The sequence below is a fragment of the Epinephelus moara genome, chromosome 10, assembly GCF_006386435.1.
Source record: "Epinephelus moara isolate mb chromosome 10, YSFRI_EMoa_1.0, whole genome shotgun sequence".
In the NCBI taxonomy this organism is placed as follows: domain Eukaryota; kingdom Metazoa; phylum Chordata; class Actinopteri; order Perciformes; family Serranidae; genus Epinephelus; species Epinephelus moara.
The window spans coordinates 5,458,129-5,482,899 of NC_065515.1; the positions used below are offsets into that span (position 1 = coordinate 5,458,129).

The 24,771-nt window shown below is 41.7% G+C and overlaps 1 protein-coding gene across 12 annotated transcripts in view; it reads left to right on the top strand.

Moving 5' to 3' along the window:
* fryl (furry homolog, like) overlaps positions 1–24,771 on the top strand; it is an 86,320-nt gene that overhangs the window by 57,543 nt on the left and 4,006 nt on the right. For 6 of the 12 annotated variants that reach the window (XM_050056050.1, XM_050056052.1, XM_050056053.1 and 3 more), the window contains 17 exons: positions 1,657–1,751; positions 1,847–2,442; positions 3,371–3,639; positions 3,726–3,866; positions 5,298–5,498; positions 5,601–5,762; positions 6,722–6,832; positions 6,991–7,167; positions 8,368–8,568; positions 10,256–10,447; positions 14,275–14,702; positions 17,932–18,139; positions 18,294–18,443; positions 18,682–18,780; positions 19,602–19,670; positions 22,146–22,163; positions 24,574–24,684. In XM_050056050.1, coding sequence (XP_049912007.1) covers positions 1,657–1,751; positions 1,847–2,442; positions 3,371–3,639; positions 3,726–3,866; positions 5,298–5,498; positions 5,601–5,762; positions 6,722–6,832; positions 6,991–7,167; positions 8,368–8,568; positions 10,256–10,447; positions 14,275–14,702; positions 17,932–18,139; positions 18,294–18,443; positions 18,682–18,780; positions 19,602–19,670; positions 22,146–22,163; positions 24,574–24,684 — 3,228 coding nt within the window. The remainder of the gene's footprint in view (positions 1–1,656; positions 1,752–1,846; positions 2,443–3,370; positions 3,640–3,725; positions 3,867–5,297; positions 5,499–5,600; positions 5,763–6,721; positions 6,833–6,990; positions 7,168–8,367; positions 8,569–10,255; positions 10,448–14,274; positions 14,703–17,931; positions 18,140–18,293; positions 18,444–18,681; positions 18,781–19,601; positions 19,671–22,145; positions 22,164–24,573; positions 24,685–24,771) is intronic. The other 6 variants (XM_050056045.1, XM_050056049.1, XM_050056054.1 and 3 more) reach the window with 4 other exon arrangements.

Genomic DNA, 24,771 nt, shown 5'->3' on the forward strand with positions numbered 1-24,771 from the left:
CCTAACTTAGCCTAAAAATTCCTAGCAAGGAATCTTAGCTTAAGAGTGATTCAGGAAGTTTCTGAGAGCAACTCTGAGCAAGGAGGGGACAGAAAATGTTATCTTCGTGAGGAGGTGTGGTTGACCCCGTTGCTAGGTATGACGCAGTCTTCTAAAAGCTGTGATTGGTTGTTACAAAAAGGAAAATAGAAAACAAAAAACAAATGCGCTCCTAGTAATGAATGGACAGTGAAATCAACCGATCATAGAACTTAGACTGTATTAAGAAATGTGTAATCGTGAAAATAATTTTATGTCATGATGATGAAACTCAGCAAAATTAAATTAATTGATGGTTTGAACGTACCTCATTCACATGCCGATTATTATATTGATTTGCTTATTGTTATGTTTACTCGCCATGCTGGTAATTTTACTACTTAATCTATTTGATATTAATGGTGGACGCAGACTCAGCTGTCAGCAATTACTGTGATTGCTGGCCTCCTTGTAAAAAGCGGTTTGATTTGGCAGAATGACCAAAACAACGAATGAAATGAAGAAAAAAAGAACGAGAAAGCCGAACTGGACAGAAGAGCAGTGCCTGCTGGTGGCACAGCTTGTGGAGGAGAACAAAGGAGTTTTAAGAGAGAAATTTCGATCCCGGGATCACGGCACAGGGGGCAGACTTGGGAGCGCATTGCCCGACAAATCAATGCGTCGTTCCCTCTCCTTTTACACACAAGAGATGAGTGTGAGAAGCGCTGGTACGTGCTGCAATCCAAAGCGAGAGCGGAGATTGCAGCTCATCCCTGATGAGGTCAACCACAAACATTATCCCTGCATGATCAAGCCAGTAGCGTCTTATTAAATCACTGTTGTTCAATATACAGAGAATATCTCTCCTTCCTCTCTGTCTTTCCGCCATCTTCTCTGTTTAAGACACTCTTAGGCTTCTTAAAAGTCCTCCTCCCTCCTCTTGACAGTTTTTCACCTTAGGAGCTCTCTTAAGGCCTAAGATGCTTTGTGAATAACTTTTATCTTACCAAGGGAAAATTCTAAGAAAAATCTTAGAATTTGAGGAATTCTAAGATTTTTCTTAGAACGACGTCACTAAGAGCTACTTTTAGTCTTAGCATTCTTTGTGAATACGGGCCCAGATCATTTAGTTTGTGTTATTGTGTGACTTTGCTATTTTAAGGGGTCAGTTCAGCTTCACCAAAGTCACACAATAACACAAACTAACTGATTGAGGCAGTGGTAGACCAGCAACTCCCATGTTCCATGAGGTAAAATTATCGGAGGCTGTGAAGAGAGCACTGATGGATATAACGGCCCCCACCTAAAGTGGTGAATATATTTCAAATATAGTGTCCACTTAAACTTTTCCAGGTGACTAAAATACATTTTACTGCTGCCCCCATCCACAGCAGTACATTGCGTAGCTTTTGTGGCAGTACTTTTGCGTACTTCTCAAACTGGTAGTGTGCTGGCCACCATCTACTGTAGGTAATACACTGACTGTGGATAAGTACCTCATTTGACCCCACATCAAAAAATCCAAACTATCCCTTTAAAAATTCTGATGTTGTACAAGTAAGACATTTTTAACTCTGTAGTTTGGAGAGTCATCATTTTCTCTCTGACAGGCTGACCTGTGGTGTTTTTTCTCTTCAGGGCTTTGTCATTGAACTACTCTTGACACTGGAGTCAGGCATTGACACGCTAGCAGACACCGTCAAAAACTATGACCTCCTCACTGCCTTAGCACAGTAAGTCCACCCACTGATAACATCTTTATTTCACTATGTGAAATGGAGGTCATATGGAGGTCATTTACAAAAGTTATTTGATGTTTTCGTTACAGAACCTCTTCTCGTGATCACTTGTTGGGACCTAAGTTTGCTGCCAACAGAAAAAGCACGGGCCAGCTGAACATGAACAGCGGTGGTCTGTTCCATTACGCTCACACTCGCAGCAACTCTCTTCGTGCCAGCCTCATGAGTGAAAGAAAAGCCGACAGGCGTAGGAGTAACACCCTGGACATAGCTGACCGGCTCGGTGGTAGCCATGGAAACCTGGCACGCACGCGGAGCTTATCATCACTAGGTGGGGGAGGGGGTCCAGGAGGGGACGCCATCCCCCCCGTGGACCCTTCAAATCTGATGGCCACTGTGTTCTGGATCGCCGCCTCGTTGCTCGAGTCGGACTACGAGTTTGAGTATCTGCTTGCCCTGCGGCTGCTCAACAAGCTGCTGGGCCAGCTGCCTCTGGATCGTGTAGACAGCAGGGAACGACTGGAGAAGGTCCAGGCCAAGCTGAAGTGGTACAGCTTCCCCGGCCTGCTGCAGCTCTTCCTAAAGGGCTTCACTTCTGCTTCGACTCAGGAGCTCACCATCCACCTGCTCAGCAAGCTCATCAGTGTCTCCAGACATACACTGGTAGACCCTTCACAAGTGGCAGGTAAGTGTGCGGGACTAAACATTGTCAGTTCGGTAATTCCAACGACAAACTTACATTTAAAGACTTAAGTTAAACTTCTGCTCGAACTCAATAACAGTGGCAACATCCAGTAATGACATCCACAGAGCATGCGCCCCTCATTTAATAACAGTGTTTTGTTTTTTTATTGATGAAGTTGTTTCCGTAACTTGTTTTGGGCCGGTCCCAGAGTAAATACTTTTTGCCTTAAGAATTAATGACTATATTTGGGACAAAAAAAAATACTCTAAATTGGGACAAATTCCTTTTTGGGCTTCTACATTCAACATCTACAAATATTAAAACAAATTTCTTATTTACTTAATACTTAGTAGAGCTGCTAGAAAAGCAATGACAAAGAAATGGCTTCATCCAGACACTCATCTTTAGAGGACTGGTATGATATCATTTATGAAGACTTTGTAATGAAAAGACTCACCCGAAGCTTCAGGAAATTCAAATTTGAGGAAATTTGTGGGAAATGAAAAATGTTTATTTCACTGAAACACTCTTTTGTTCAAATTTGTTTGATTTTTATTTATTTTTTTAACCACATATAAAAAACACCCCGTCTTTTTTTGTTGTTTTATAATTACATTGTAAAAAGCTGAAAAGTTGGATTATTCTGTAAAAGTGTCTAACTAAAGATGATCTTGTGAACTGCTGCTGATAAGTTCCCCCAAATAAAGGGAAAAAAATGTTCCCACAATTTGAAACATAATACCTAATCAGAAGGTTATTTAGTTGTGCAGTTGCTCAAACGCTTTTCTTGTTTGCTCCATTGCGTTTAGTGCTCAGTTTCATGCTAACATTTCTGTTATCAGTTGTATTGATATTGGTTATTGCTTTAGACTTTGTTGCTAATTATGTGACTCTTTGTGTCCACTGTCTTCCTGTGACACGTCTGCAGGTTTTCCTTTGAACATCCTGTGCCTCTTACCACATCTCATCCAGCACTTTGACAGCCCCACTCCTTTCTGTAAGGAGACGGCTGATAAAATCGCCAAGGTGTGCGCTGAGGAGAAGTCAGCCACGCTCTCCAACCTGGCCCACATGATGAGCCTGTACAGCACGCACAGCTACTCCCGCGACTGCACCAACTGGATCAACGTGGTCTGTCGCTATCTCCACGATGCCTTCGCTGAGATAACCTTGAACTTGGTCACTTACTTGGCTGAGGTACGCAAGATGAAGATTGAACTCGTTGCTGTCAGTCACATACGATAAGATCAAGCCATTGATGTGTCCATCTGTGTCTCTCTCAGTTGCTGGAAAAGGGCCTTCCCAGCATGCAGCAGTCCTTGTTGCAGATCATCTACAGCCTGCTGAGTCATATTGACCTGTCAGCAGCCCCGGTCAAACAGTTCAACCTGGAGATCATGAAGATCATTGGCAAATATGTGCAGGTGAGCAGTCACCACACTTCCTGTGTAAGTTTGATCACATATCGCAATTAGTGCTGTTGCATGTCACTCGTAAGTTATCAGTTATTTTATTGCTTATTTACTCAGTGTCTTAACCCTTTGAAACCTGGAGCAATATCACTTTTCTTGTGATGCTTTCAGACACCCTTTGCAAGTATTTAAACTTTTGAACGCTGAACAAATTGGTGAAATTCTGCTCAAAAACATGGCAAAAAAGGCTACTTGGTAAGAGATGTCCTACAAATTGCAAAAAAAAAAAAAAAAAACCCAATAATTAGATATTTAAATTTTTTCAGATCATTTCCTTGTTTTGTTTTTTATTTTAACTTTTTTTTTTTAACTAATATTCTTGTTTTTAATTTTGTCTTTTTACAAATTTATTGCAATGTCTTTCAAAAACATGGGGGAAAAGGCAATGAGCAATTTGGTAAGAAATTTTCCAAAAATAAAAAAATATTTTTAAAAAGCTAGGGAAAAACTATATTTATAATTATCGTTACTATATATTTAAAATTATGTCAGAATTCTTATGATTTTTAAGCTTTTTTTCCAGATCATATCCTTGTTTGTTTTTAACTTCCTTTTTTCCCCCTTTCCTTTCTTTTTTTTTTTAAACTAATTTCTTGTTTTTAATCTTCTCTTTTTAGTAATTTCTCACAAAAAATTTTGGGGTCATTTTTTAATTCGTTGTTTATTCCCTTCTTCCCATGTTTTTCAAAGTAATCAAGCCACTTTGCTCAGGTTTCAAAGGGTTATTAAGTAAAGTAATTGACTTCTTCACTACATAGGTATTTCTTTTTCTTAATCCTTAACATGATTTTCTGCAAGTAGCAGCACCAGGAATTGTAAAACTTCAATTATAAAACTTCACCCATGCACCACTTGGGTGCAATTTGTCATATGTTCAGTATTAGTTATATTATTTTCACAGATAGCCTAATGCATGTAATCCATATCTTACAGGGTTGTTTTTGTTGAGAGGCCTCTTTGATGCAGCTACAGCTCTTTATGGGAGCCTTTTACCAGCCTTGACTCAGGGCACTGTATGCTTCTCACTCACTGCGTCTAACAGCTGTTATACCATTATTGCCTCAGGCCGATGCTGTACTGGCTTACTACCAGTGTTGCCTTTTGAAGAAGACATTATGTTTGTGCGAATACAGTACACTCCTGCATGTGCATCGGCGTGCACTCTGAGCTGTATTTGTTTGCCATCCTTTTAAGGTCCCCCGACATTAACATAGGCCATACATTGTAGAAAATGGCCTCAGAGATTAAGTGTGTAGCTGCTGTGTGGGTAGGAGATGTTTTGGCCCTCTGAGGGAAAATATGTCCATTCACATTTATATATTCTCCAGAAACACCTACACATCCCCATATCTTACAATGGAATCATTATATGGTTTTTTACAGAGCCCGCATTGGAAGGAGGCTCAAAACATTCTGAAGTTGGTGGTGTCGCGCTCAGCCAGCCTTGTTGTTCCAGATGATGTGCAGCGATCATACAGCACAGAATCCTGCGGCTCTCCAGAAATTGCCTTTACACGCATATTCAACAACTCTTCAAAGGAGCTGCCTGGCAAAACTCTGGATTTCCACTTTGACATCTCAGAGGTCAGTTCCCTCCCACTATGGCTTTTTCTGTCAGTTGGGTTTTCACTCTAAGGATGTATTTTATAGTATTTTATTGCTAACTGGCACTATTTCACTCTGTAGACACCAATCATAGGGCATAAATATGGTGACCAGCGTACTGCAGCTGGCCGGAATGGAAAGCCGCAGGTCATTGCTGTAACCAGGAGTACCTCCTCCACATCATCCGGCTCCAACTCCAACGGTCTGGTGCCAGTAAGCTGGAAGAGGCCTCAACTCTCTCAGGTACCTGCTCCAACAGACACTGGACATCCAACACCGTGCACAAATTAAAGCCATGTAGCAATATTCAGGTCCAGGTACTACATCCAAATGTAGCACAAATTTAATATAATTTTTAGAACATCTGCAAAAGAAAATGCAAATTAAGGTTTGTTTACAGTATCTGCTGTTATGAGAATGTAAGGTGTTAGTTCATTGAGATAAGCAGCAGCTGACTCTCCAGTCAGGTGCTACTATGCAAATGCTGAAGAAAAGGGTGCAACTAGATTATGGAATTAAGAGTCAAACCTCAAATGGTGGAATAGAAATGTACAGAACATGGTGGAAATAGGGCATTTATGTTTGTTTCATGTATTAATTTGAGGAAGGTTACATCCTCATCGCTCCACACAGATCAGATGTTTTCACCTGCTGCTGCCTTTTTTGTCTCTTAAGTGGGGCGGAAGCTTCAGTGGATATTTAAATCACATGATTCCTGTACTTCTCCACCTCAGCTGAGTGTAAAAACTTCTTTGCAATATTTTGAGGGGTTTTTATTCAGAATTTTTGGTGTTTCCACACTTTTTTTAATGCACATATTGAAAAGGCACATAAATACAGGTGGATGGCAATGCACCCACTGACCTGTGGTTAAGCTTCACCAGGCCCAGCTCCGATCCATCTTTGTTGTTTGGATCTGATACTGTATGTGCCAAAAATAACTAGTACAACGAGCTAAACTAGTTATGTTCACTTGTTAAAGAGTTGTTTTACAAATGAATTAAACATTTACAAAGGCTTGTGTCCAGCGTGCAAACAAAAGCCTTTAAAGACACCAAATGGTTCAGTAATAGTAAATAATTGAAGTTATTTCACCAATACTCTCTCACTCCATGTTGTTTATGGACCTGGTGTTGGATATTGAAGATGATGTGCGCAAGACTAATTTTTTTCCTCTTTGTGATAATGTACTTTTGTTACAGAGAAGAACCAGAGAGAGGCTGATGAATGTCCTGTCTTTATGTGGCCCGGAGTCTGGCATTCCCAAAAATCCATCTGTAAGACTCCTCTCCTACTCTAAAGCCTCTGACAAGGTCTCTGTGAAATCACTGTTAAGGATACCGCTATTGTAACTTTGTCTTTTTGTTGTAGATTTTGATTTAATTTGAGTTTAAATTGTTTTTATGGACATACAACAATTGTGTGTTACTATTTCACAAAAAAGAGTCTCTTTTTCCTTCTTTCTGCACAGGTGGTTTTCTCATCCAATGAGGATCTGGACTCTGCAGACCAGCAGACCAGTCTCATACCCACAGTGGAGGAGGTGGTCAGAGAAGAGGAGGTGCAGGGAGAAGACACGGGCAGTGAGCAGCAGTTCGGTGTTTTCAAGGACTTTGACTTCTTAGATGTGGAGTTGGAGGATGCTGAGGTGAGAACTTACAGTAGATTTGACACACACAACAGGCTTGTTTGTGTGTGTCAAACTGAAGTAGCTCCATGTGAATAAAAAGTTATAAAAGTTGTATTCCTCACTACTTTTGTTGTTCCAGATTAACAAAATGTGTCCTGTTTGTCTTACTTGCATCCTGTTTGTTGTGACTGCTGTAGTAAAACATATCTGTGTTTTATAACTGTCTCAAGTCTACTAACACGCTTATTCCTTCTCCTTCTCTTGCCACAAGGAGTTGCAGGTAAGTCTGTGGGCCACAACGCTTCTTAGAGATGCCGTTCTCTGCAGTGCCCCGGTGTCTCTCTGTGTTGTCACCAGATAAAGTGCTTTAGTGCCCTTTGATTTGAAATTGTGGCTACTGTGGTTGTAAACCATTTACTTTTATAGTTTTAGAACACTGCATCATTTATCATCCCAAAATGTGGCAGAAAATCATCTCACCCACTTATGCATTCATGTATTTTTTTTTTTCAGTTGTGGATTGTTAAAGGGGACCAATTATGCTTTTCCATATTTTCTATATGTTACAATGTTCATATTAAGCACAGCCAAAGTTTCAAATAATAAGGTAAACATATGTAAAAATAGCCTCAGGCATCAGGCTGTTTTGAATTAACTGTTTTTTTGTTTTTTTCTACTTTCGACACATGCTGACATCAACTCGTGACAGATTTCTTTATATGGTTATCTACTCCAGACACGCTACTGCAAGTGTTTAGCTACATGCTAACGTCAGGGAAACATGTAATCTTAGTTGCGGATGTTGTTTTTTCCCCGATTTTGCATCATATTCACACTGGATTTTGGTTTAGGAGCATTTATGGAGTCATTCCCCAGCTGCAATGACAGTACAGAGGCGCTGAGATACAGAACACATTTGGAAAACACCTACCAATTAGAGCAGACTTAAAGACACAGGTGCTAAAACAGAGGGTCTCAGATGGAGGCTGAATACAGGTGTTCCAACACAGACAGTGTGAAGAACATTAAAGCATGTAATCATGTTCTAGTAGAACCCCAAAATTCAAATATGAACCTGAAAATGAGCATAATAGATCCCCTTTGATGTATGTATTGTATGTTTGTGTTGTGCTTTGTTTCCTTGTTTTGTAAAACCTACCCCAGACCCCATTATCGTGTGCACTGCGTCTCACTGCCGCTGTCTTGCTTGTCCTGCAGGGGGAGAGCATGGACAACTTCAACTGGGGGGTGCGTCGTCGCTCCCTGGAGAGCATGGACAAAGGGGACACGCCGTCTTTGCAGGAGTGCCAGTACACGGGCAGCACGCCAAGCCTCAACCTCACCAACCACGAGGACACGGATGAATCGTCTGAGGAGGAGGTACTGAGCGCTAGCCAGATTCTCACCCGCTCTGGCCTTGTAAGTCTCACTCTAGTTAGGGTCCCCCCCCACAATCCAACCCACCATGCTCCTCACACAGCCCGCTGGCATGGTGTGCGTGTGTGTGTGTGCGTACTGAGCTGGACCTGCTGCCAGTGTGGACAGGGGCTAGATGCTTGCTTCTTCGCTGGTGGTAGATGCCCCCTTCAAACCTCAGCCCAGTCCCTCTTCCTCTGACTGCTAGATTAATGCTATTATCCTTTCTCATATTTTTTTTCCAATAGGTAAGTACAGTTTAGGAAAACTCAAATCATTTCACACTGACTCAATGTGAATCATTAATTATTGATAGTTTGATTAACAAGAGGAGAAGAGATTTAAAATTGAATAAAATCACTTAGATATGACTAGTGTTAGAGTTCAGATTAACAGCATGTTTCTTTGCATTTTTTGGCCGCTTGTCTCTAACTCTGCTTTGTTTTGCTTTGCAATCAAGGTCTTATCCAAACCTGTCAATAATAACGCCATTAATATAAAGGCTTTACCTCCTTCTAACGGGGCTGTTTTCTTTCTCTCTTCTTCTGCTCTTCTTGATCTTGGTAGTGCACGGTGAGAGAATGAGCTTTTGCCTCTAGTGGATATTTGCCCCCAAAATGTTTGTAGTTATTCAGTATTACTCTGTACCTCTAGAAACAATGAGCATGCAGCATATATGTGTGTGTGTTTAAACAGAATTTTGAAAGCGTTAAGTGTAATGTATTATTACTATAATTGACATTGGCATGATCTTACCTTCTGCCTGAAGCAAGTTTTAAGTGCCGAATGGAAGACTAAAAAGACTAAATGTCATGCTCTGCTTGATACAGAAACATGGGTAATGTCTTTTTTTTGTTCAACTGTAAATAATAAGCAACACAAACCGTTACTGTTAAGAACCCCTCGGACTCGCAAATACTATAAAGACTTCTGTTAAAGTTAACCAAGTATTAAAATATCTCTACAAGACAGCAGACGTCTAATGTGTCATATGAAGTGTTGAATTTATTATAAACTAATCATCAGCTCTAGTATAATTAATAATAATGCTCCTTAACATATCAAACCTTCATTCAAGTATATTGTACCCTACAGTAAAGCCATTTGGAGTGTTAACAGTATGTATCAGTGAAATACATTTTAGCGAAGGAACTAATTGGCATGTCTTGAAAGACACCTACCATTTTCACATAAGTCTGAAAAAAAATCTGTATTAGAAATTCTCCTAAAGTCAGTTTTGTGCAGTCTGTGTTTTGATGTAGTGGCAGATACAGCAGTTAGTGTACTTTTAATAAACATTTGCATCAAACCAGATGGCATACAATCTTGGGCGAATTCACAAAGAATGGATTGCGCCCACTGGTAGCACCGTGAATTACGCATCACTTGGAACCGTTATCTGCCTGTCTCAAGGTGCAGATATTACGCTGAGGATATTACAGCAAAAAAACAACCATAAAATTTTGTAGCTGAGTGAAGTTTGCCCTTTTTTGTATCTGATTACAATTGTCCAGGTGGCAAAGTATCAATGGTGCCTTTACACTAAGATCACAGTAGGGTGCACTTCACTCTTTGCAGGTTTAGAGGACACAAAAGTCATGCAATCCTTTTGTGAATTCGCCCCTTTGTATAGTGTTTATACTGTGTCTTAAGACACAAGCTAACCAGTCCTTACGTTTTCCTTCCCCAGCTTAACAGTGACTCTGCTACTGACGACACCGCATCCAACCATGTGGACTCCTTGCAGCAATCTCAAGAATCGTCCAGCAGTGCCCTGACAGAGGAGGCAACTGCCCTGCCCTCTCTGCCCTCCCTCCCTCGACTGGATAGCCCCATGTTGGAGATGGCCCACTCAGACAGCACCAGCAGCCAGCTGCCTGAGGTGCGATCAATCGGGGGCAGCAATAAACTGTGGTGCTCTGGTGCTTTCTAGCTTCACTTTCTCTTTCTGTCCAACCTTTATCTGCTTTTACTGTACTGCTCTGCTTGTCTGTCATTGAGACAGAAGCTCAGCTACCCTCAGAGAGGTTTGGATGGGATAAAAGTGCTGGTTCTCTAAAAACTGTGTCCACCTGCTGTCAGGTGAAGACATCATGTGATGCTTTCCCTGCTTCTGACTCCTCTTACTGCTGCTTACTTTGTTGCTTCGCTCTGGGTTTGGGTGCTGAAGACTAGCTCTTACTCCTTAAATGGTATATGTGGTGATTAGCTGAGTGGTGGGGCTTGCTTGCCTGTGTGATTTGGGGAGATGAAACTTAACGCTCACCTCAGGTTAGCTGTCACTGCTCACCTCCAATAACACAGCAACTGACCATTCCAACTAAATCCTCCATTAAAAACTTGTGAAATGGACACCAGCTCCTTTATCTTCGGCAGAAGCATGTGTGAGTATAAGTCCATTACAAGTGGTGTGTTCACTTTAGAAATAATGCAGTCAACTGAAAACCAGTGGTTCTCTAGCCAATTAAACCTCTTCATTTTGCTACCATATTAACATGCCATAGCCTGTCTTGTGATGAACAGCTTTGCTATCTGCTGCTACTGACATTTATCACTTATACTAACAATGGTGAGTATATTATGTCATCCTTATTTGCTTTTTGCACACGAGGGGATTTCAGATTTTAAATTTAAATTAATCTTTACTTGAAGAATATTTTTTTTTACCTTTAAAGGGATAGGTCTGATTGTTGTAAGTGGTGTTGTATGAGGTACTTATCCATAGGTCTGATTGTTGTAAGTGGTGTTGTATGAGGTACTTATCCATAGTCAGTGTATTCCCAACAATAGATGGTGGTCAGTCCACCCCCAGTTTAGAGCAGACACTGTATATAAAGATGGACAACACTTAAAAGTAAAAAGTGAAGCCAAAATATCCCGAAACCGGCTGCTGCGGTTTTCAGTTCAGTTCGATTCAATTTTATTCATAAAGCCCAATATCAGAAATCACAATTTGCCTCAGAGGCTTTACAGCATACAACATCCCTCTGTCTTTTGGACCCTCACAGTGGATAAGGAAAACTCCCCCCCAAAAAAAACCTTTCATGGGGGAAAAAAATGTTAGAAACCTCAGGAAGAGCAACTGAGGAGGGATCCCTCTTCCAGGACGAACAGACGTGCAGTAGATGTCATATAGAACAGATCAACATAATAAATTTGCAGTAATCCATATGACACAATGATACATAAAGAGAGACAGAGAGAGAGAGAGAGAAAGAAATTGAGACAGAGACAGAGCAGGACAGACAGTAATATAATAATAGCTACAATAACATTAATTTTAGTAATAATATTATCATAATAATAATAACAGTAATTGTGGTATCATATGTTGTAAGTATATATTAATATATGACAGTATATGTATGTGACAATTACAATCATATGTGTATATTAACAGTAGTAGTATGACTAATAACAGCAGCAGTAGGAGGCATCAGGCAGGACCACGGCAGCAGCACAACCACGACACATGATCCAGGCGTAGCTGAGATACGAGTTCACCTGCGTGACAGTGGAGCACAAAGGCTCCAGAGAAGAAGCCAAGTTAGGGATTTGCAGAAATAGGACTTAAACTGTAGCAATAGGACTTAAATGTTAGCAATAGCAATGGTTTTCTGCTGGTGACAATATTATGAGCCAGAGCAATCTCTCTGGTACGGAGTTCCAGCTCATACACACATCCGATAAACTGCAAGCAGCGCCATTGATCATGAGCATCAAATAACCCATTAAAACCAAACTCATCAGATAAATGAACACTTGAACATATGTTAGCATGATAAGAACTACCTGAAATAACAGAAACCATCTTGCGGAAATATTTATTTGCTGTGTACTTTGAATTTTTAGTTTGTCCTATGTCACATCCAACATGAAGGGGTCAGGATTTGTGTCCTAAACAGGGGGCGATCAAAATGTTTTGGCTTCACTTTTTGGGAGCTGTCATGTCTTTTATCTTTATTATACAGTCTTTGGTTTGGAGAAGCAGGCAGGAGTACCACTCAGTTTAAGTGTATGTTATATTTTTTTATTCTCTGACGGGGAACTAAATCCGTAATCTATGCTCTCTTCAAAGCCACCAGACTCCTTTTACAAAACCAGTCATTTTACCTTGCAGAATATTGGAGCTGCTAGTCTACCGCTGCCTCGATTGTTTAGTTTGTTTGCGTTATGTTGTGAGTTTGGTGAATCGGAACTAACCGTTTAAAGCAGCATAGACCAGCCACTCACATGTTCCTCAATGCAGAATTTTTGTCAAAGAAGTCTGGTGGCTTTGAAGAGAGCATAGATGGATGTAATGCTTCAGTTTCCTGTCAGAAAGAGCTGTCTGCGGCAAGGGGAAGCTGTTAGAAATATCCTAATATAGCATACACTTAAGCTCGTTGTTGCCCCCATCCAAAGCAGTGCACTGCTTAGCTCTCTTGGCAGTTCTTCTGCCTGCTCCTCCAAACTGGGGGCGTGCAGACTGCCATCTAGTGTAGGGAATAATCAGACTATGGGGTAAGTACCTCATATGACCCCACTTCAAAAAAAAAAAATAGAACTATCCCTTCAAATACAGGAATATAAGAATAGTCTTGCCTCATACATATTTAATGTAAATTCCTACCTCTCAGTGATGATGCTTTGTACACAGAACTGAATGTAACTTTTCAAGAACTCAATCTAGCCGACGGTCTCAATGTCATCCCAAGGACATCTCCCCTATCACAGCCCCAGCTCTTAGTGTAATGAGCCCTAGATAAAACCATCAATACTCTTACTCATTCCCTCCAGGATGGCCACGACCACTTCTAAAAGCTTTCTGTAATATGGCAGCTGCCTCTGTGATGTACTGGCTGTCTGCCACGCTCAGTTTTCCTAATGCATTAGACCTTTAAATAAAAAAAACACAAGACTGTAAAAAAAACAAGTGCTCTTAATTAAAACCCCTTCTCTGTGCCATTTTCTAACATCCCTCCTCCATGTACGTGCTTCACATTAACAGGGCTACTTTATATATGGAATTTATCTGGAGTTTCCTGTGTCTGAGTCAGACACTGTAACTGGTTTTTGTGCTAATGTAATCAAAAAGAAATTGTGTTCCCTCACTTAGTGTGCCCATTGTTGATTACCGCTGTTTGGTGAATTTGTTATGCTGCTACGGTCCATCATTTATGTGTAGTTATGCAGCACAGGTCATAAATCTGTCCAGACTGATGTAACATGCTTCAGAGCGTATACTTTACATCAGATTTATCTGCTGTCCTGTCAGCTCTCACTCCCTGTCGTTTTACCAGGATGCTACTGTTTTATTAGCATTGAGGTCAAGTTTTTAATGGCATTTCAGTGATAGATTGATATTGGCTTCTGTTTATTGATTCTTTTCTTTTTCTTTAATTTCTCACGAGAGACGTTAGCGTATGGAGTGACATAAAGAGCCATCTCCAAGGAAGTGAACCTTGTAAAAAGCGCTGACTCGAAAGTCCCTCTTGTGTAATTGAAGCTAATATGTGGTCTTAAGTATGGGCTATAGAAGTCTTAATTTAACCCATAATAGAGGCTCAGCCGTGAATCTGTTCTCAGATTGATATTAAGAGCCGCCATTCTCAGAATAACCAGGCAATTTAACTGTTAGAAAGATAGTGTAAATGAAGAATATGTTTTTATGTGGTATCATCTGCCAAACTGCACCTGCTGAGCGCCCCCCTCTGGCTTGTCCTACAGGATGCTGTTAGCATGACGGCAGCGGACGAGCTGAGCAGCAGTGTGAGTGAAGACACGGGGTTTTGCAGTGCCCCCCCTCTGCCCTCTGACCCATCCGAGCTGTGTGACCTCCAAGACTCGCAGGACCATCAGGATGCTCAGGAACCTCAGGAACCTCAGGAGACCCAGGACCCTCAGGAAGACCTGGATCCAGCCCCCCCTCCCCCGCCGGCCATAGACACTCCACCGGGGTCCATCTGTGAGGACGATTCCCAAACAGTCCTGCCTCTAGCTCTGCCCCTGCCCATGCCACCAGAGACGAAGCCAGATCCAGACCCAGACCCAGACAGCACCTGCGGCTCAGGGTGGGAGGAAGATGTGACGCAGGCCCTGAAGGAGCTGGATGAGCGCTGTGAGGAGGAGGAGGCGGACTTCTCTGGCATGTCCAGGTGAGTGGATTGTTTTGGATAAAGATCACAGAGAATTCGAAATAATACATGCTGTGTTATGATTGTCCGGATTAGTAATCTATATAATATCATTTTATATCTGTAATCTGATGACAAATTAATACTGGTCTTTGGCCTTTTTAACATGTATTTAGACTGCTGGGACCCACCAAAGACAGATAACCTGAGTTTTTATGTGAATTGTTAAAAAGCAAGTTAGGTATTTTTCAACCTGGACTCTATTTTACCATGTTTTTGTGTCTAAGTGACTAATGGGAACAACAGTTTTTGAAATTGGCCCACTATTGAGCAAGACTGCTGCAAATGGCAGTGGCGAAACAGGCTGCTGTGTCACCACCCGAGGCATGTTCACACCTACAATTTATGTCCACTGTAAAGGCCCGAACATAGTCGGGCGGAACGTATGCGGAACGGACTCCGCGAGGAATGTCCGCAGTCATTCGGGCTTTCATAGTCGAGCGCACTTCCGCATGGTAGTTTCCTGTAAAAATGTCCGTGAAAAATACATGCCGAGCAGTCACTGGTGCGCAGAGCGGAGTCCGCGCGGTCGTAAAATCTGAGCTTTGCGCGCACAGGGCTTGCAGACGTCCGCTTTGAGTCCGCGCGGACCTCCGCGGAGTCCGTTCCGCGTATGTTCCGCACGAGTATGTTCGGGCCTTAAGTGCTTGTTTTTGCCACTGACAGGCTCAGATTATTTTTGTGTCTGATGTCACTTTGAAAAGGATTCCTACAGAGATAGACCTTTTTTTTAAGGTGTAGGATCCTTTCAGTTCAAGCAGATACAGCCCAGAAATCACCACTTCCAAATCAACCAGACTCCATTTAAGTAAGCAGTAAATTCATCATTGTAAAACACACTTCCTTCAGAATTGACAGAAACTAAAAATAAAACTCACAAAAACTGTCTTGGTTTGTCACTTCACTGTTCCAACAATCACCAACTCAGGTTTAGTTTAAATAAAAACCTTAATTAACCTAGTTTGATGTGAAAATATGCTGGATCTGTATGTGTTGTAATGAATTGAAATTAATCTTAGAGTTACTTTTTATTTAAATGGAGTCTGGTGTATTTGGCAAAAGCGATTTTTGATGCGTCTCTGGTTAAACAAAAAGAATCTTGCTCTCTAACAAAAAGGTCTATCTCTGTAAGGATCCTCTCTATAATGTTGTCAGACACTTGTAATGATAATCTGAGCCTGTCAGTGGCAAAAACGAGCACTTCTAGTGAAGGTAAACTGACAGTTCAAACATGCCTCGAGCACTGCAGCCTGTTTCGATCTTGCCAGCTGCAGCCTTTCTGCTCAGTACTGGACCAATCTCAAAAATTGTTGTCCCGATTAGTCACTTAGACACAAAAACACGGGAAAATGGAGTCCAGACTGAAAAATACCAAAGTTACATTTATTATTTGGTACTGTCAGCGATAGAGGGAACAGTTTTACATCCATATGCTTTGATCCTGTAGATAAACCAAAGCAAAAAACATGCATCACCATTAATGTTAGTTTTAAAAGATTTACTTTGGAGAACAGTTCAGATGAGGGCAAAATAGCAAAGATCTCATAATATACCAGAGGGACTGGAAAACCATGTGCAGTGATGTAAAAGAGAATGCTGAAATGAGAAGTCTTATCAGAGCCTCGCCTGAAATACAGAGCGCCTGCACTGACATCAGAAGAATTTATTACATTTTTTATGAAACATAATATCAGGCTTATGAAGCATCAGGGAAAACAAGCCGTAGTGCTGCAGCACACGTCAAAGGCCACACATTTGATGAGTGAGGCGTTTCATCTGGTGCCGTGGTGACAAGACGAGATACATCAAGATGTGTCGATTCAGCTCAGCGAGTGATTGATTGAGTGATTGATCACATTGTATTTTTGCTTTGTAGTTTTAAATCAGAGCAGCCAGCACATTGCAATGTTGGAAAAAAAAGGAAAACCTTCTGAGTTTTACCACCTCTGCCATCCAATTCTGGGTGAATCCCTGATTGGAACTGCCCATTTGAAAAATCAGTGTCAACACTACGATGCAGTGCAGTTAAAATGGCTTTTTCACAATCAGTTTCAATGTTTTTATTGTGGTAAGTCGTATCAGTTGGTAAAAAAAATACTTTGGGTATGACTGCTTATGAAGGTATATAGATTACAGTATGTGGAGCGACTAGCCTCTGTGAGATAGATACTGTCGAGATGGTCTGATGAGTAATTTCTTCACTGGCATGGCTCCAGTGTGGGCTGAAACTATGAAGGTGGGCCAGGGTAGGCTGGCTCCCATCCACAAAATGTTCCCTCTTCAAGGTGGGCCAATTCTGGCTGGAGGACAGTTATAAATTGAGGGTTTTAAACTACACTGAACAAACATGCAGACACAGACAGTCACTCACTTAGCCTCTTACTAGCATCCATCACTGTACTCAAGGTCTTTCACTTAGCTAAGCCACGCATGATTGATAGGCAAGCGTGTTAGTGGGGTGCACTCTGAGCGATTGTCTGAAAACAGCAGGACACTAAGCAGTTTAGTGTTTTTTCTGTGTATGAGGATTTATGTGAGTGGGAGAGAGCAAGACAAAAACAACTCAGCAACGTTTTGCCCCTGTGAGGTTGGGAGCTGGCTCTGTTTTGCAGAAGTGTGTGTATGTGTCAGTGTGTGTCGATGTCTAGCTTGTATAGAGCTCTCTGCAGTCCTGTGTGGGATGGGAGTGCAGTGCGCTAGTGCTGTTAGCAGTTGCAGCACAGTCGAGCTGCAGACAAGGGGAGAGAGTAAGGGAAAGAGAAAAGAGGAGCGATAGTTGGGGTGAGGATGAGGACAGAGGCTGTGTCCGCTACAGCGCTTGGCAGCGCAGGCTTTAGATACTTATATTCTGTCTGCTTCTTCAGGCTGTTTGGTCCTACAGGCCTGTGAGTATCTGTATGTGTGTGTGTGTGTGTGTGTGTGTGTGGGAGACAGAGATGTTTGCATGATGCTAAAATGCTAATAGCTCATATGTTGTTATTGTGCTAGAGCACTGCAGTAGATTAGAGCTCTCAATATACTGCAGCACAATCTGCAGTGAGGGAGGCAGAGATACAGCGATGTCAGGTTGTTTACTTGCAGCGAGTGAGGATGAGCATGTGTGCGTGTTTACATTTTGTCCTTCAGTAAAGACTGAGGGGAGTGTAGAACATGTCGGACTGTAGCTTATTGGCCCCCGTGTGTGTTTCAGTCAAGATGAAGGTGACGCAGACTGCTTCCCAGAGATTCAGGCCTCTCCGCCCCCTTCGCCCTTTCTCTCTGCCATCCTGGCAGCATTCCAGCCTGTTGCCTATGACAATGAGGAAGATGCTTGGCGTTGCCATGTCAACCAGATGTTGTCAGATACAGATGGTTCCTCTGCTGTTTACACGTTCCACGTGTTCTCCCGACTCTTTCAGGTAAATGCCTAATAAATGCTTTTTCTTGAATATGTTTGCAGTTTTGAACTGCAGGGCTAAACTTACCTGAGGGTTTTACAGTCTTGTTTACATGTGAGCATTCTCAGCAAGATTTTTTTCTTCCTCTTTTATTCCATGTCCTTGTTTAATACAGAGCATTCAGAGGAAATTTGGCTCCATTACGCATTCATCTGTTCGCTTCCTTGGGGAAAGGCTCCAGCGAATGGGGAATCAGTTCCTCAGCTCTCTGGAAGTCATGACGTCTCGCTCACAGTGTCCCACTGTGCTGCTGGATGCAGAGACGGTGAGGCTGTTTTGCATGGTTGTCTGCAATAATTATGATAAAACTGATTGAGCTAAAATAGAATAATGTAGTTGCACTATTGTTTTTCTATTATTTTGAGGAAAAATAGCACTGCATGTTATACATATTCCTTAATGTGTATGTGTGTCCTGCTGTAGATATTTCTCTGTCATGTACCGTGTATGTATTGGATGTTGTTGTGGGTTAATGTATGTGGGGTCCTGTCTTGCTGTTGTAGCTGGTCTCTTGTGGACTGTTGGAGACTCTGAAGTTTAGTGTGCTGGAGTTGCAGGAACACCTGGACACCTACAATGCCAAGAGAGAAGCAGCAGAGCTTGTAAGTCACCACATATCTCCCACACTGACCATATCTACTTTCTTATTCTCTTTTAACCTTTTTCCCCTCAGGACACTCACATCCTCCGTGATTCTGAAGACTGCCACAGCTGCAGTTTAAGTTGCTGTGTCAGGATATGTGTGTGTGTGTGTGGGGGGGGCTCTAAGGAACTGTCTGTCAGTGTCCTCTCATCTAAAGAGAGATTGGCTTAGGAAGTGTGTCTAAATTGCCCTTTATCCTTATGCCATCGCACCGTGGAAATGCTAAGAGGACATGGAGACAAATAGCTGATGCTGTACAAGATATGCCCCAATCTGTCTCATCAGCAGTGCAGACATTGAATCAGTGTTGGGTATGAGTAGATTTAGCTGCCGTTAGTGTCTGCATCACTAGTGACATCCCCTGCTGAAGGGATAAAAATAACCCTCAGCACTCCTAAATCAGTTATAGAAGGCCAGGCAGAAGAAGCTGTGAGGGGTGGGAGGAGGAACATGGGGGGAGGGGAATGAAGAGAAGAGATGAGATTGCAGAGGGTTCTGGGATGCTGGGGCGCTAATTGAATGAGACGGCAATGGTCCCTGGAGGGCTAGATACTACCCCGTGCTCTGGAACAGGCCTTCTTTAATTCGCTAAGTACAACACTCTTATTAGATCTCCTCCATGACCAACCTTTATTATATATGTACACAAATGTAGATGCAGACGTCCAAGGGAGGAAAAAAAAGCTCTCGTTTTGCCTCTGTTACCAATCTTCCTCTCCCTCCCCTAATCCTCATGTCTTTTTTTCTTTCTCACCCACTCCTGTCCTCCCAACCCTGTAGTGGCTGGAGAACTGCAGGAAAACATTTGGGGACAAAGACAGCAGCCAACGACCCAATACTCATGCACAGGTAGGAATGAACACTTAATGTTTGAGGGGAATGTTATTTGTAACTTGTGTATATGACTTTTAGGAATCTGGTAAATCGTTAAAGGCTGCAGCTGAATGATCAATGGATGAAATTTGTCACCTTTTAGGTCTTTGCATGAAGACTTAAGTTCCAGCTGACATTAAATTGCATGTTTTTTGTTTGCAAATACACAAATATCTGCTGTGTAAATCACTTGTCCTGTGTTCTCCTTCGAAAAAAATTATATATTTTTTAGTTTTAAAAAAGTTTTGCATGTTTTCATCAGAATACCATCACTTATACGTCTACGTACATGACGTGGATGAATTTTGTTTACATGTGATCAAATGTTTTCATTTGAAACTAAAGCAGTAACGTCAGCATTACATCATAGGCAGAGCAGATGGTCACACAGAGCCAGACAGCAGCTACACAACACAAGAGCCACAGACTCTGAACAACAACCACATTAGCTCTCCTGCTTAACTCTTCCTCTTCTCTAACTTACAAACATGAACACACGTCTTGTCCTGCACCTTAGCTTATTGAATAAGTCACCAAACAAACACTCCCCAGGGAGACGTGTACTGTTAATGTCAGTTTGCAGGCCAGGTAGCTTACCAGCTGCTCAACTGCAACACATTAAACAGCATGTTAATATACCTGCATGTCATTTCTGTCCGGTTACGTGCTGGTATGGTTCTTATTCTTCAATACCATTAACAATAACCTGTCTGTCTATGACATTTAGGCTGCAGGGAAAGTTTGTTTACTTTGTTTTTCATTCCCCTGCTGGGGCTCAGCCTGCCAGCTGCTGTCCATCAAACAGACACTAACACACCCGTCCAGCCACCGAGAGAAAAAGGAGCATTTCTGATATTTTCCCAAAGTTCTTCTTTTTTGGTAAAAAGAAATATTAACAATACATTTAAAAAAAACATGTTGACATTATACACAGTATTGTGTTTTCTGATCCTGTATTGATTCTAAAAAAGACTTTTGATTTTTAATTGATAGCTTACATGAAAGGACTCGTGGCAGTGGTTCTTTTTGTGTTGTGTGTAAACCCTCTACGGCTAGGTAGCAATATTTTAATCTGTCTTCAATTATTTGACTCTTCCACTCCAACGTAACAACATATCGCTAGCTTAAACACAAAGAACACAGCCCCTGAAACAGGCAAGTCATAAAGGGCACAATGCTAGCTCCTGAAATTAGACTCCTTAAAAATCGTGATATATCATCTTGCCAGATTCTTGCCAATACACAGCCCTACTTAATGTTCACCTGACATTTGTGACAAATATCTGTTTGGCAATCGCACCTTTTTAATTAGTATAGTATGTATATACTATACTTTATATATTCGTGACAGACAGGTTTTCCACTTTTAACTCCGTTGTCCTCAGTTGCATGGAGATGTTGCATGCTCTCACTCCACATCCTGGAGTTGGTGACATTTTGACTCAGGCTACATCCACACTAATATGTTTTTGTTATGCATAACTTCTGCTACGTTTACACCTCGCACCCACACTGCTTTGGCATTTTGGAACCCCTTAAACCGTGGAGTGTTTTACTGCCGATCTCGTTTCAATTTGAAACTTCGGGGTGGAAACGGGCAGAAACTGAGACTTTTGAAAAAGATGATGCACTTCCTGATTGGGTCTAACATATCAAGCCAAAACGTTAATGATAGGTCTACATACCTTTTGTAATTTCATACTTTCTTATTGCGATGATTTTCCTCTGGTAATGAATAATGCTCCCACTGTTTAATATCTTGGCGTATTTGCCTTGCAGTGACTCCAAATCTGTTTTCTACCATCTTGACCACAATAAACTCATGTTACCTTCAGTAGCAGTTCCACCTCGTTGTTGGCCCAAGCAGAGAAATCTCTGGTCTTGTTTTTCATCATTGCTGTTGTTCTGTGTTATTTTCTGTAACTAAGCAACCAACCTCAGAGAAGACAATCTGCTTCCTGTTTACACTGGCACACGCATAACCAGTACACATGAATGGTCATGTGATATCTGTTTTTCGGCATGTTGATATGGACGGAGATTCAGTGCTAAATGCTTGTGTGTATGGAGATTGTTTTCATAAGGTCATATTTGTGTGGATGTAGCCTCAGCTTGAGCTTCCCTCTGTGTTTTCCAGCCACAGACATGCTGTCATAGGATAAAAATGGCAACATATTCAGAAGTATTTTTACTGTACTCCACTCTCCTTCCTCCTCCTGTAGCCTCCACCATATCTTTTCTCTCCCTCATCGTACACGCTGTTCTGAAGTGAGCTCATGTGTTTCGGCTCTGAGCCCTCACCGACCTGTGTGAGGGGAAGATGATAAACCACTGCTCTTTGCCCGTCAGGTCACTGTGTCTCAGCTGCCATGTTAAAGCTCACTAATTCTTGGTCTTTCTCTCCTTCTGTTTTGTTTGTTGTTGTTTTCGTGTGACCTGCTTCTTGCTTAGCAAATGGAAAATCTAGCAGTAAGTGGTTCTCATATTACAGAATCTTAATAATCATTACATCCGGACAAAACAACTGACCATCTCATCTCTCTCTGTACATACCTGCGCTGTTGGCAACCACAGACTGTGCTCTGCCACCACCCCCACCCACCTCTGTATCTCTGTCTGTGCCTTGATCGGTCATGTAACCCAGCTCAACGCTCTCATCCACCCAATCATAAGTTACTGTTCTCCTGAATGGCAGCATATGCTTTTTGTGATGTTGCTGCATCCAGCCTGGATAATCAATAATCAAACTGCTTTGTACTGCACACTGATTCTGTCTGCAGATAGATGGAGATGTTTAAACTTGTATCCAGTGTAGAGTCATTGATGATTTCAGAGGGGGTGCCTCTGTTATCAGTGGAGGATGACTGCAGAGATCATATGTCAGGATTGGATTACTTTCATTTTGCATGTGTATTGTTCCATTATCATATCTGTTCAAATTACCATTTTTTTCTCCCTCCATGTTTTCTTGGATTAAGGTCTAAAATTTCAGTAATTGCTAGGGGTGGGATACTCTTGTCGTCTCATGATTTGATTACGATTCAGAGGGCTACGATGCGATTATGAAACAATTATCGACGTGTCTTAATGCATCCAAATTTTTCTTTATATTATTTTTTCTCACTGTGTGACCACTTGCTACTTTTAAAACACAGCGTATTTATAAAATAAACAGATGAATTTACTTCCGGTTTCTATATTAATCCAGTGTAGCTCTTGAACAGGATCCTTTCCCCTTCAACTTCATAGAAGCAAAAATACTTCCACACTCTATCTTTTAAGCCAGTAGTGATGGGCAAAAATGAACGAACTTATCTTCTTGAACGACTCTTTCTAGTGCCTGTTATGTATCAGGTCAGCCTGTCAAACATGCAGGGGCTTGTAAATCCCCGATTTTTCCCACTATTGTTATTGTAGGGTCCTGCTCATGCTGCCTGCTAGGGTGAGTGACCGAGAAGCGATTAAATGAGACTGGAATCAAGATCTCTGCCAGCGTAGGCCAGTGGTCGCTCTTCTGACCTTGATGTGTTTGTGCACTTTAAATTATAATGAGGAAACAACGTGGACACTACAAAAAAAATATGTTTAATTTTATTGTTCAGAGCGTTTAAACAACACGTTGATAACAAAGAGCAAAGGAAACAGATCAGGTGAGCCATGAAATATGATCAGGAACTAATTTTTGGAGTATTACGACGCCACATGAACGCAGCACATTAATTTTATTGTTCAGAGCGTTTAAACAACACGTTGATAACAAAGAGCAAAGGAAACGGATCAGGTGAGCCATGAAATATGATCAGGAACTAATTTTTGGAGTATTACGACGCCACATGAACGCAGCACAAGGCTGCAGGGTTACTGGGACGTCTGCCACTTGCCCCTCAAAATGACAGAATGTTGATCGGTGACATGTCTGTGACATTATATTGATCTTACATAACCTACCTACGTATAAGTGGGACGCAGAATCAACGCATTAAAATGAACATTTTATATTCATTAATGTAAACGTATGCTTAATGACTGGTAATGCATAAAAGTTCAGGCCAGAATCGGTCCGCCAATCACTGCAGGCGTGGTGGTGCTGGTTGGATTGTATTTATCTGTAGCTCACACTCAGCCATCCTCACCAAATATCAAGAAGTAGCCTAACTTGGAATGTAAACATGATGAACAGGTTTATGTCAGCATGTAGTTGGTTCAGTCGTAAGAAACGTTGCACAGTTTTACAAAATTCTTACAAACGATCATAATGTTGAGAACTGGATTTTAGATTTCTGATTATTGACTTTTCTGCATCAAGAGATGGAGGGGTGCTGAGTAGCTTATCTGGTACAGCAGGCACCCCATGAAGAAAGGCTGTGTCCAGTGGTTTTGATTCCAGCCTGCGGCCCTTTGCTGCATGTCACCCCCCCTGTCCTAACTCGTTTCACGCTACCACTGTCCTGTCAAATGAAGACCAAAAATCCCCCCAAAAATAATCTTAAAAAGAAAAAAGAGAGATAATCTTCCAAGAATTGCGATGCAGCCAAGAATTGATTTTTTCCCCACCCCTAGTAATTATCCACTTCTTTGGGTCACTCATCCAGTCAGCTATACTGGTCCCAGTGGCCTGTAAGGAGCATCACACGAGGTGGTGATGGATAGTTTTCTAATTGAGATTTCATGACTAATTCTACTAGTTGTAGACTCACCTCTTGCTCCATGGCCCAAACCGGATGGCACTTTGCTCCAGGCCATGTTAACCCTTTCATCTACTCCCACGTCTCTAACCCAGGATACCCATCTGTCTAATCATATGATCATCAGAGTCATTTAAAAGCAAACGCGACCATTATGCCGACACGTGACTGTGTATGTGTTTCTGTCTCTGTAGGAGCTGGAGTTGTGTCGCAGGCTCTATAAGTTGCACTTTCAGCTGCTGCTGCTCTTCCAGGCCTACTGTAAGCTCATCAGCAGGGTGGACACCATCAAGAGAGAGGCAGAGGTGAGGCTAAAACATTACAGGCATGTCTGAAATGCACTTTACGTTTAGTTGGAGTTTATGTTTTCCTTAGACAGTCACTGTGACGCT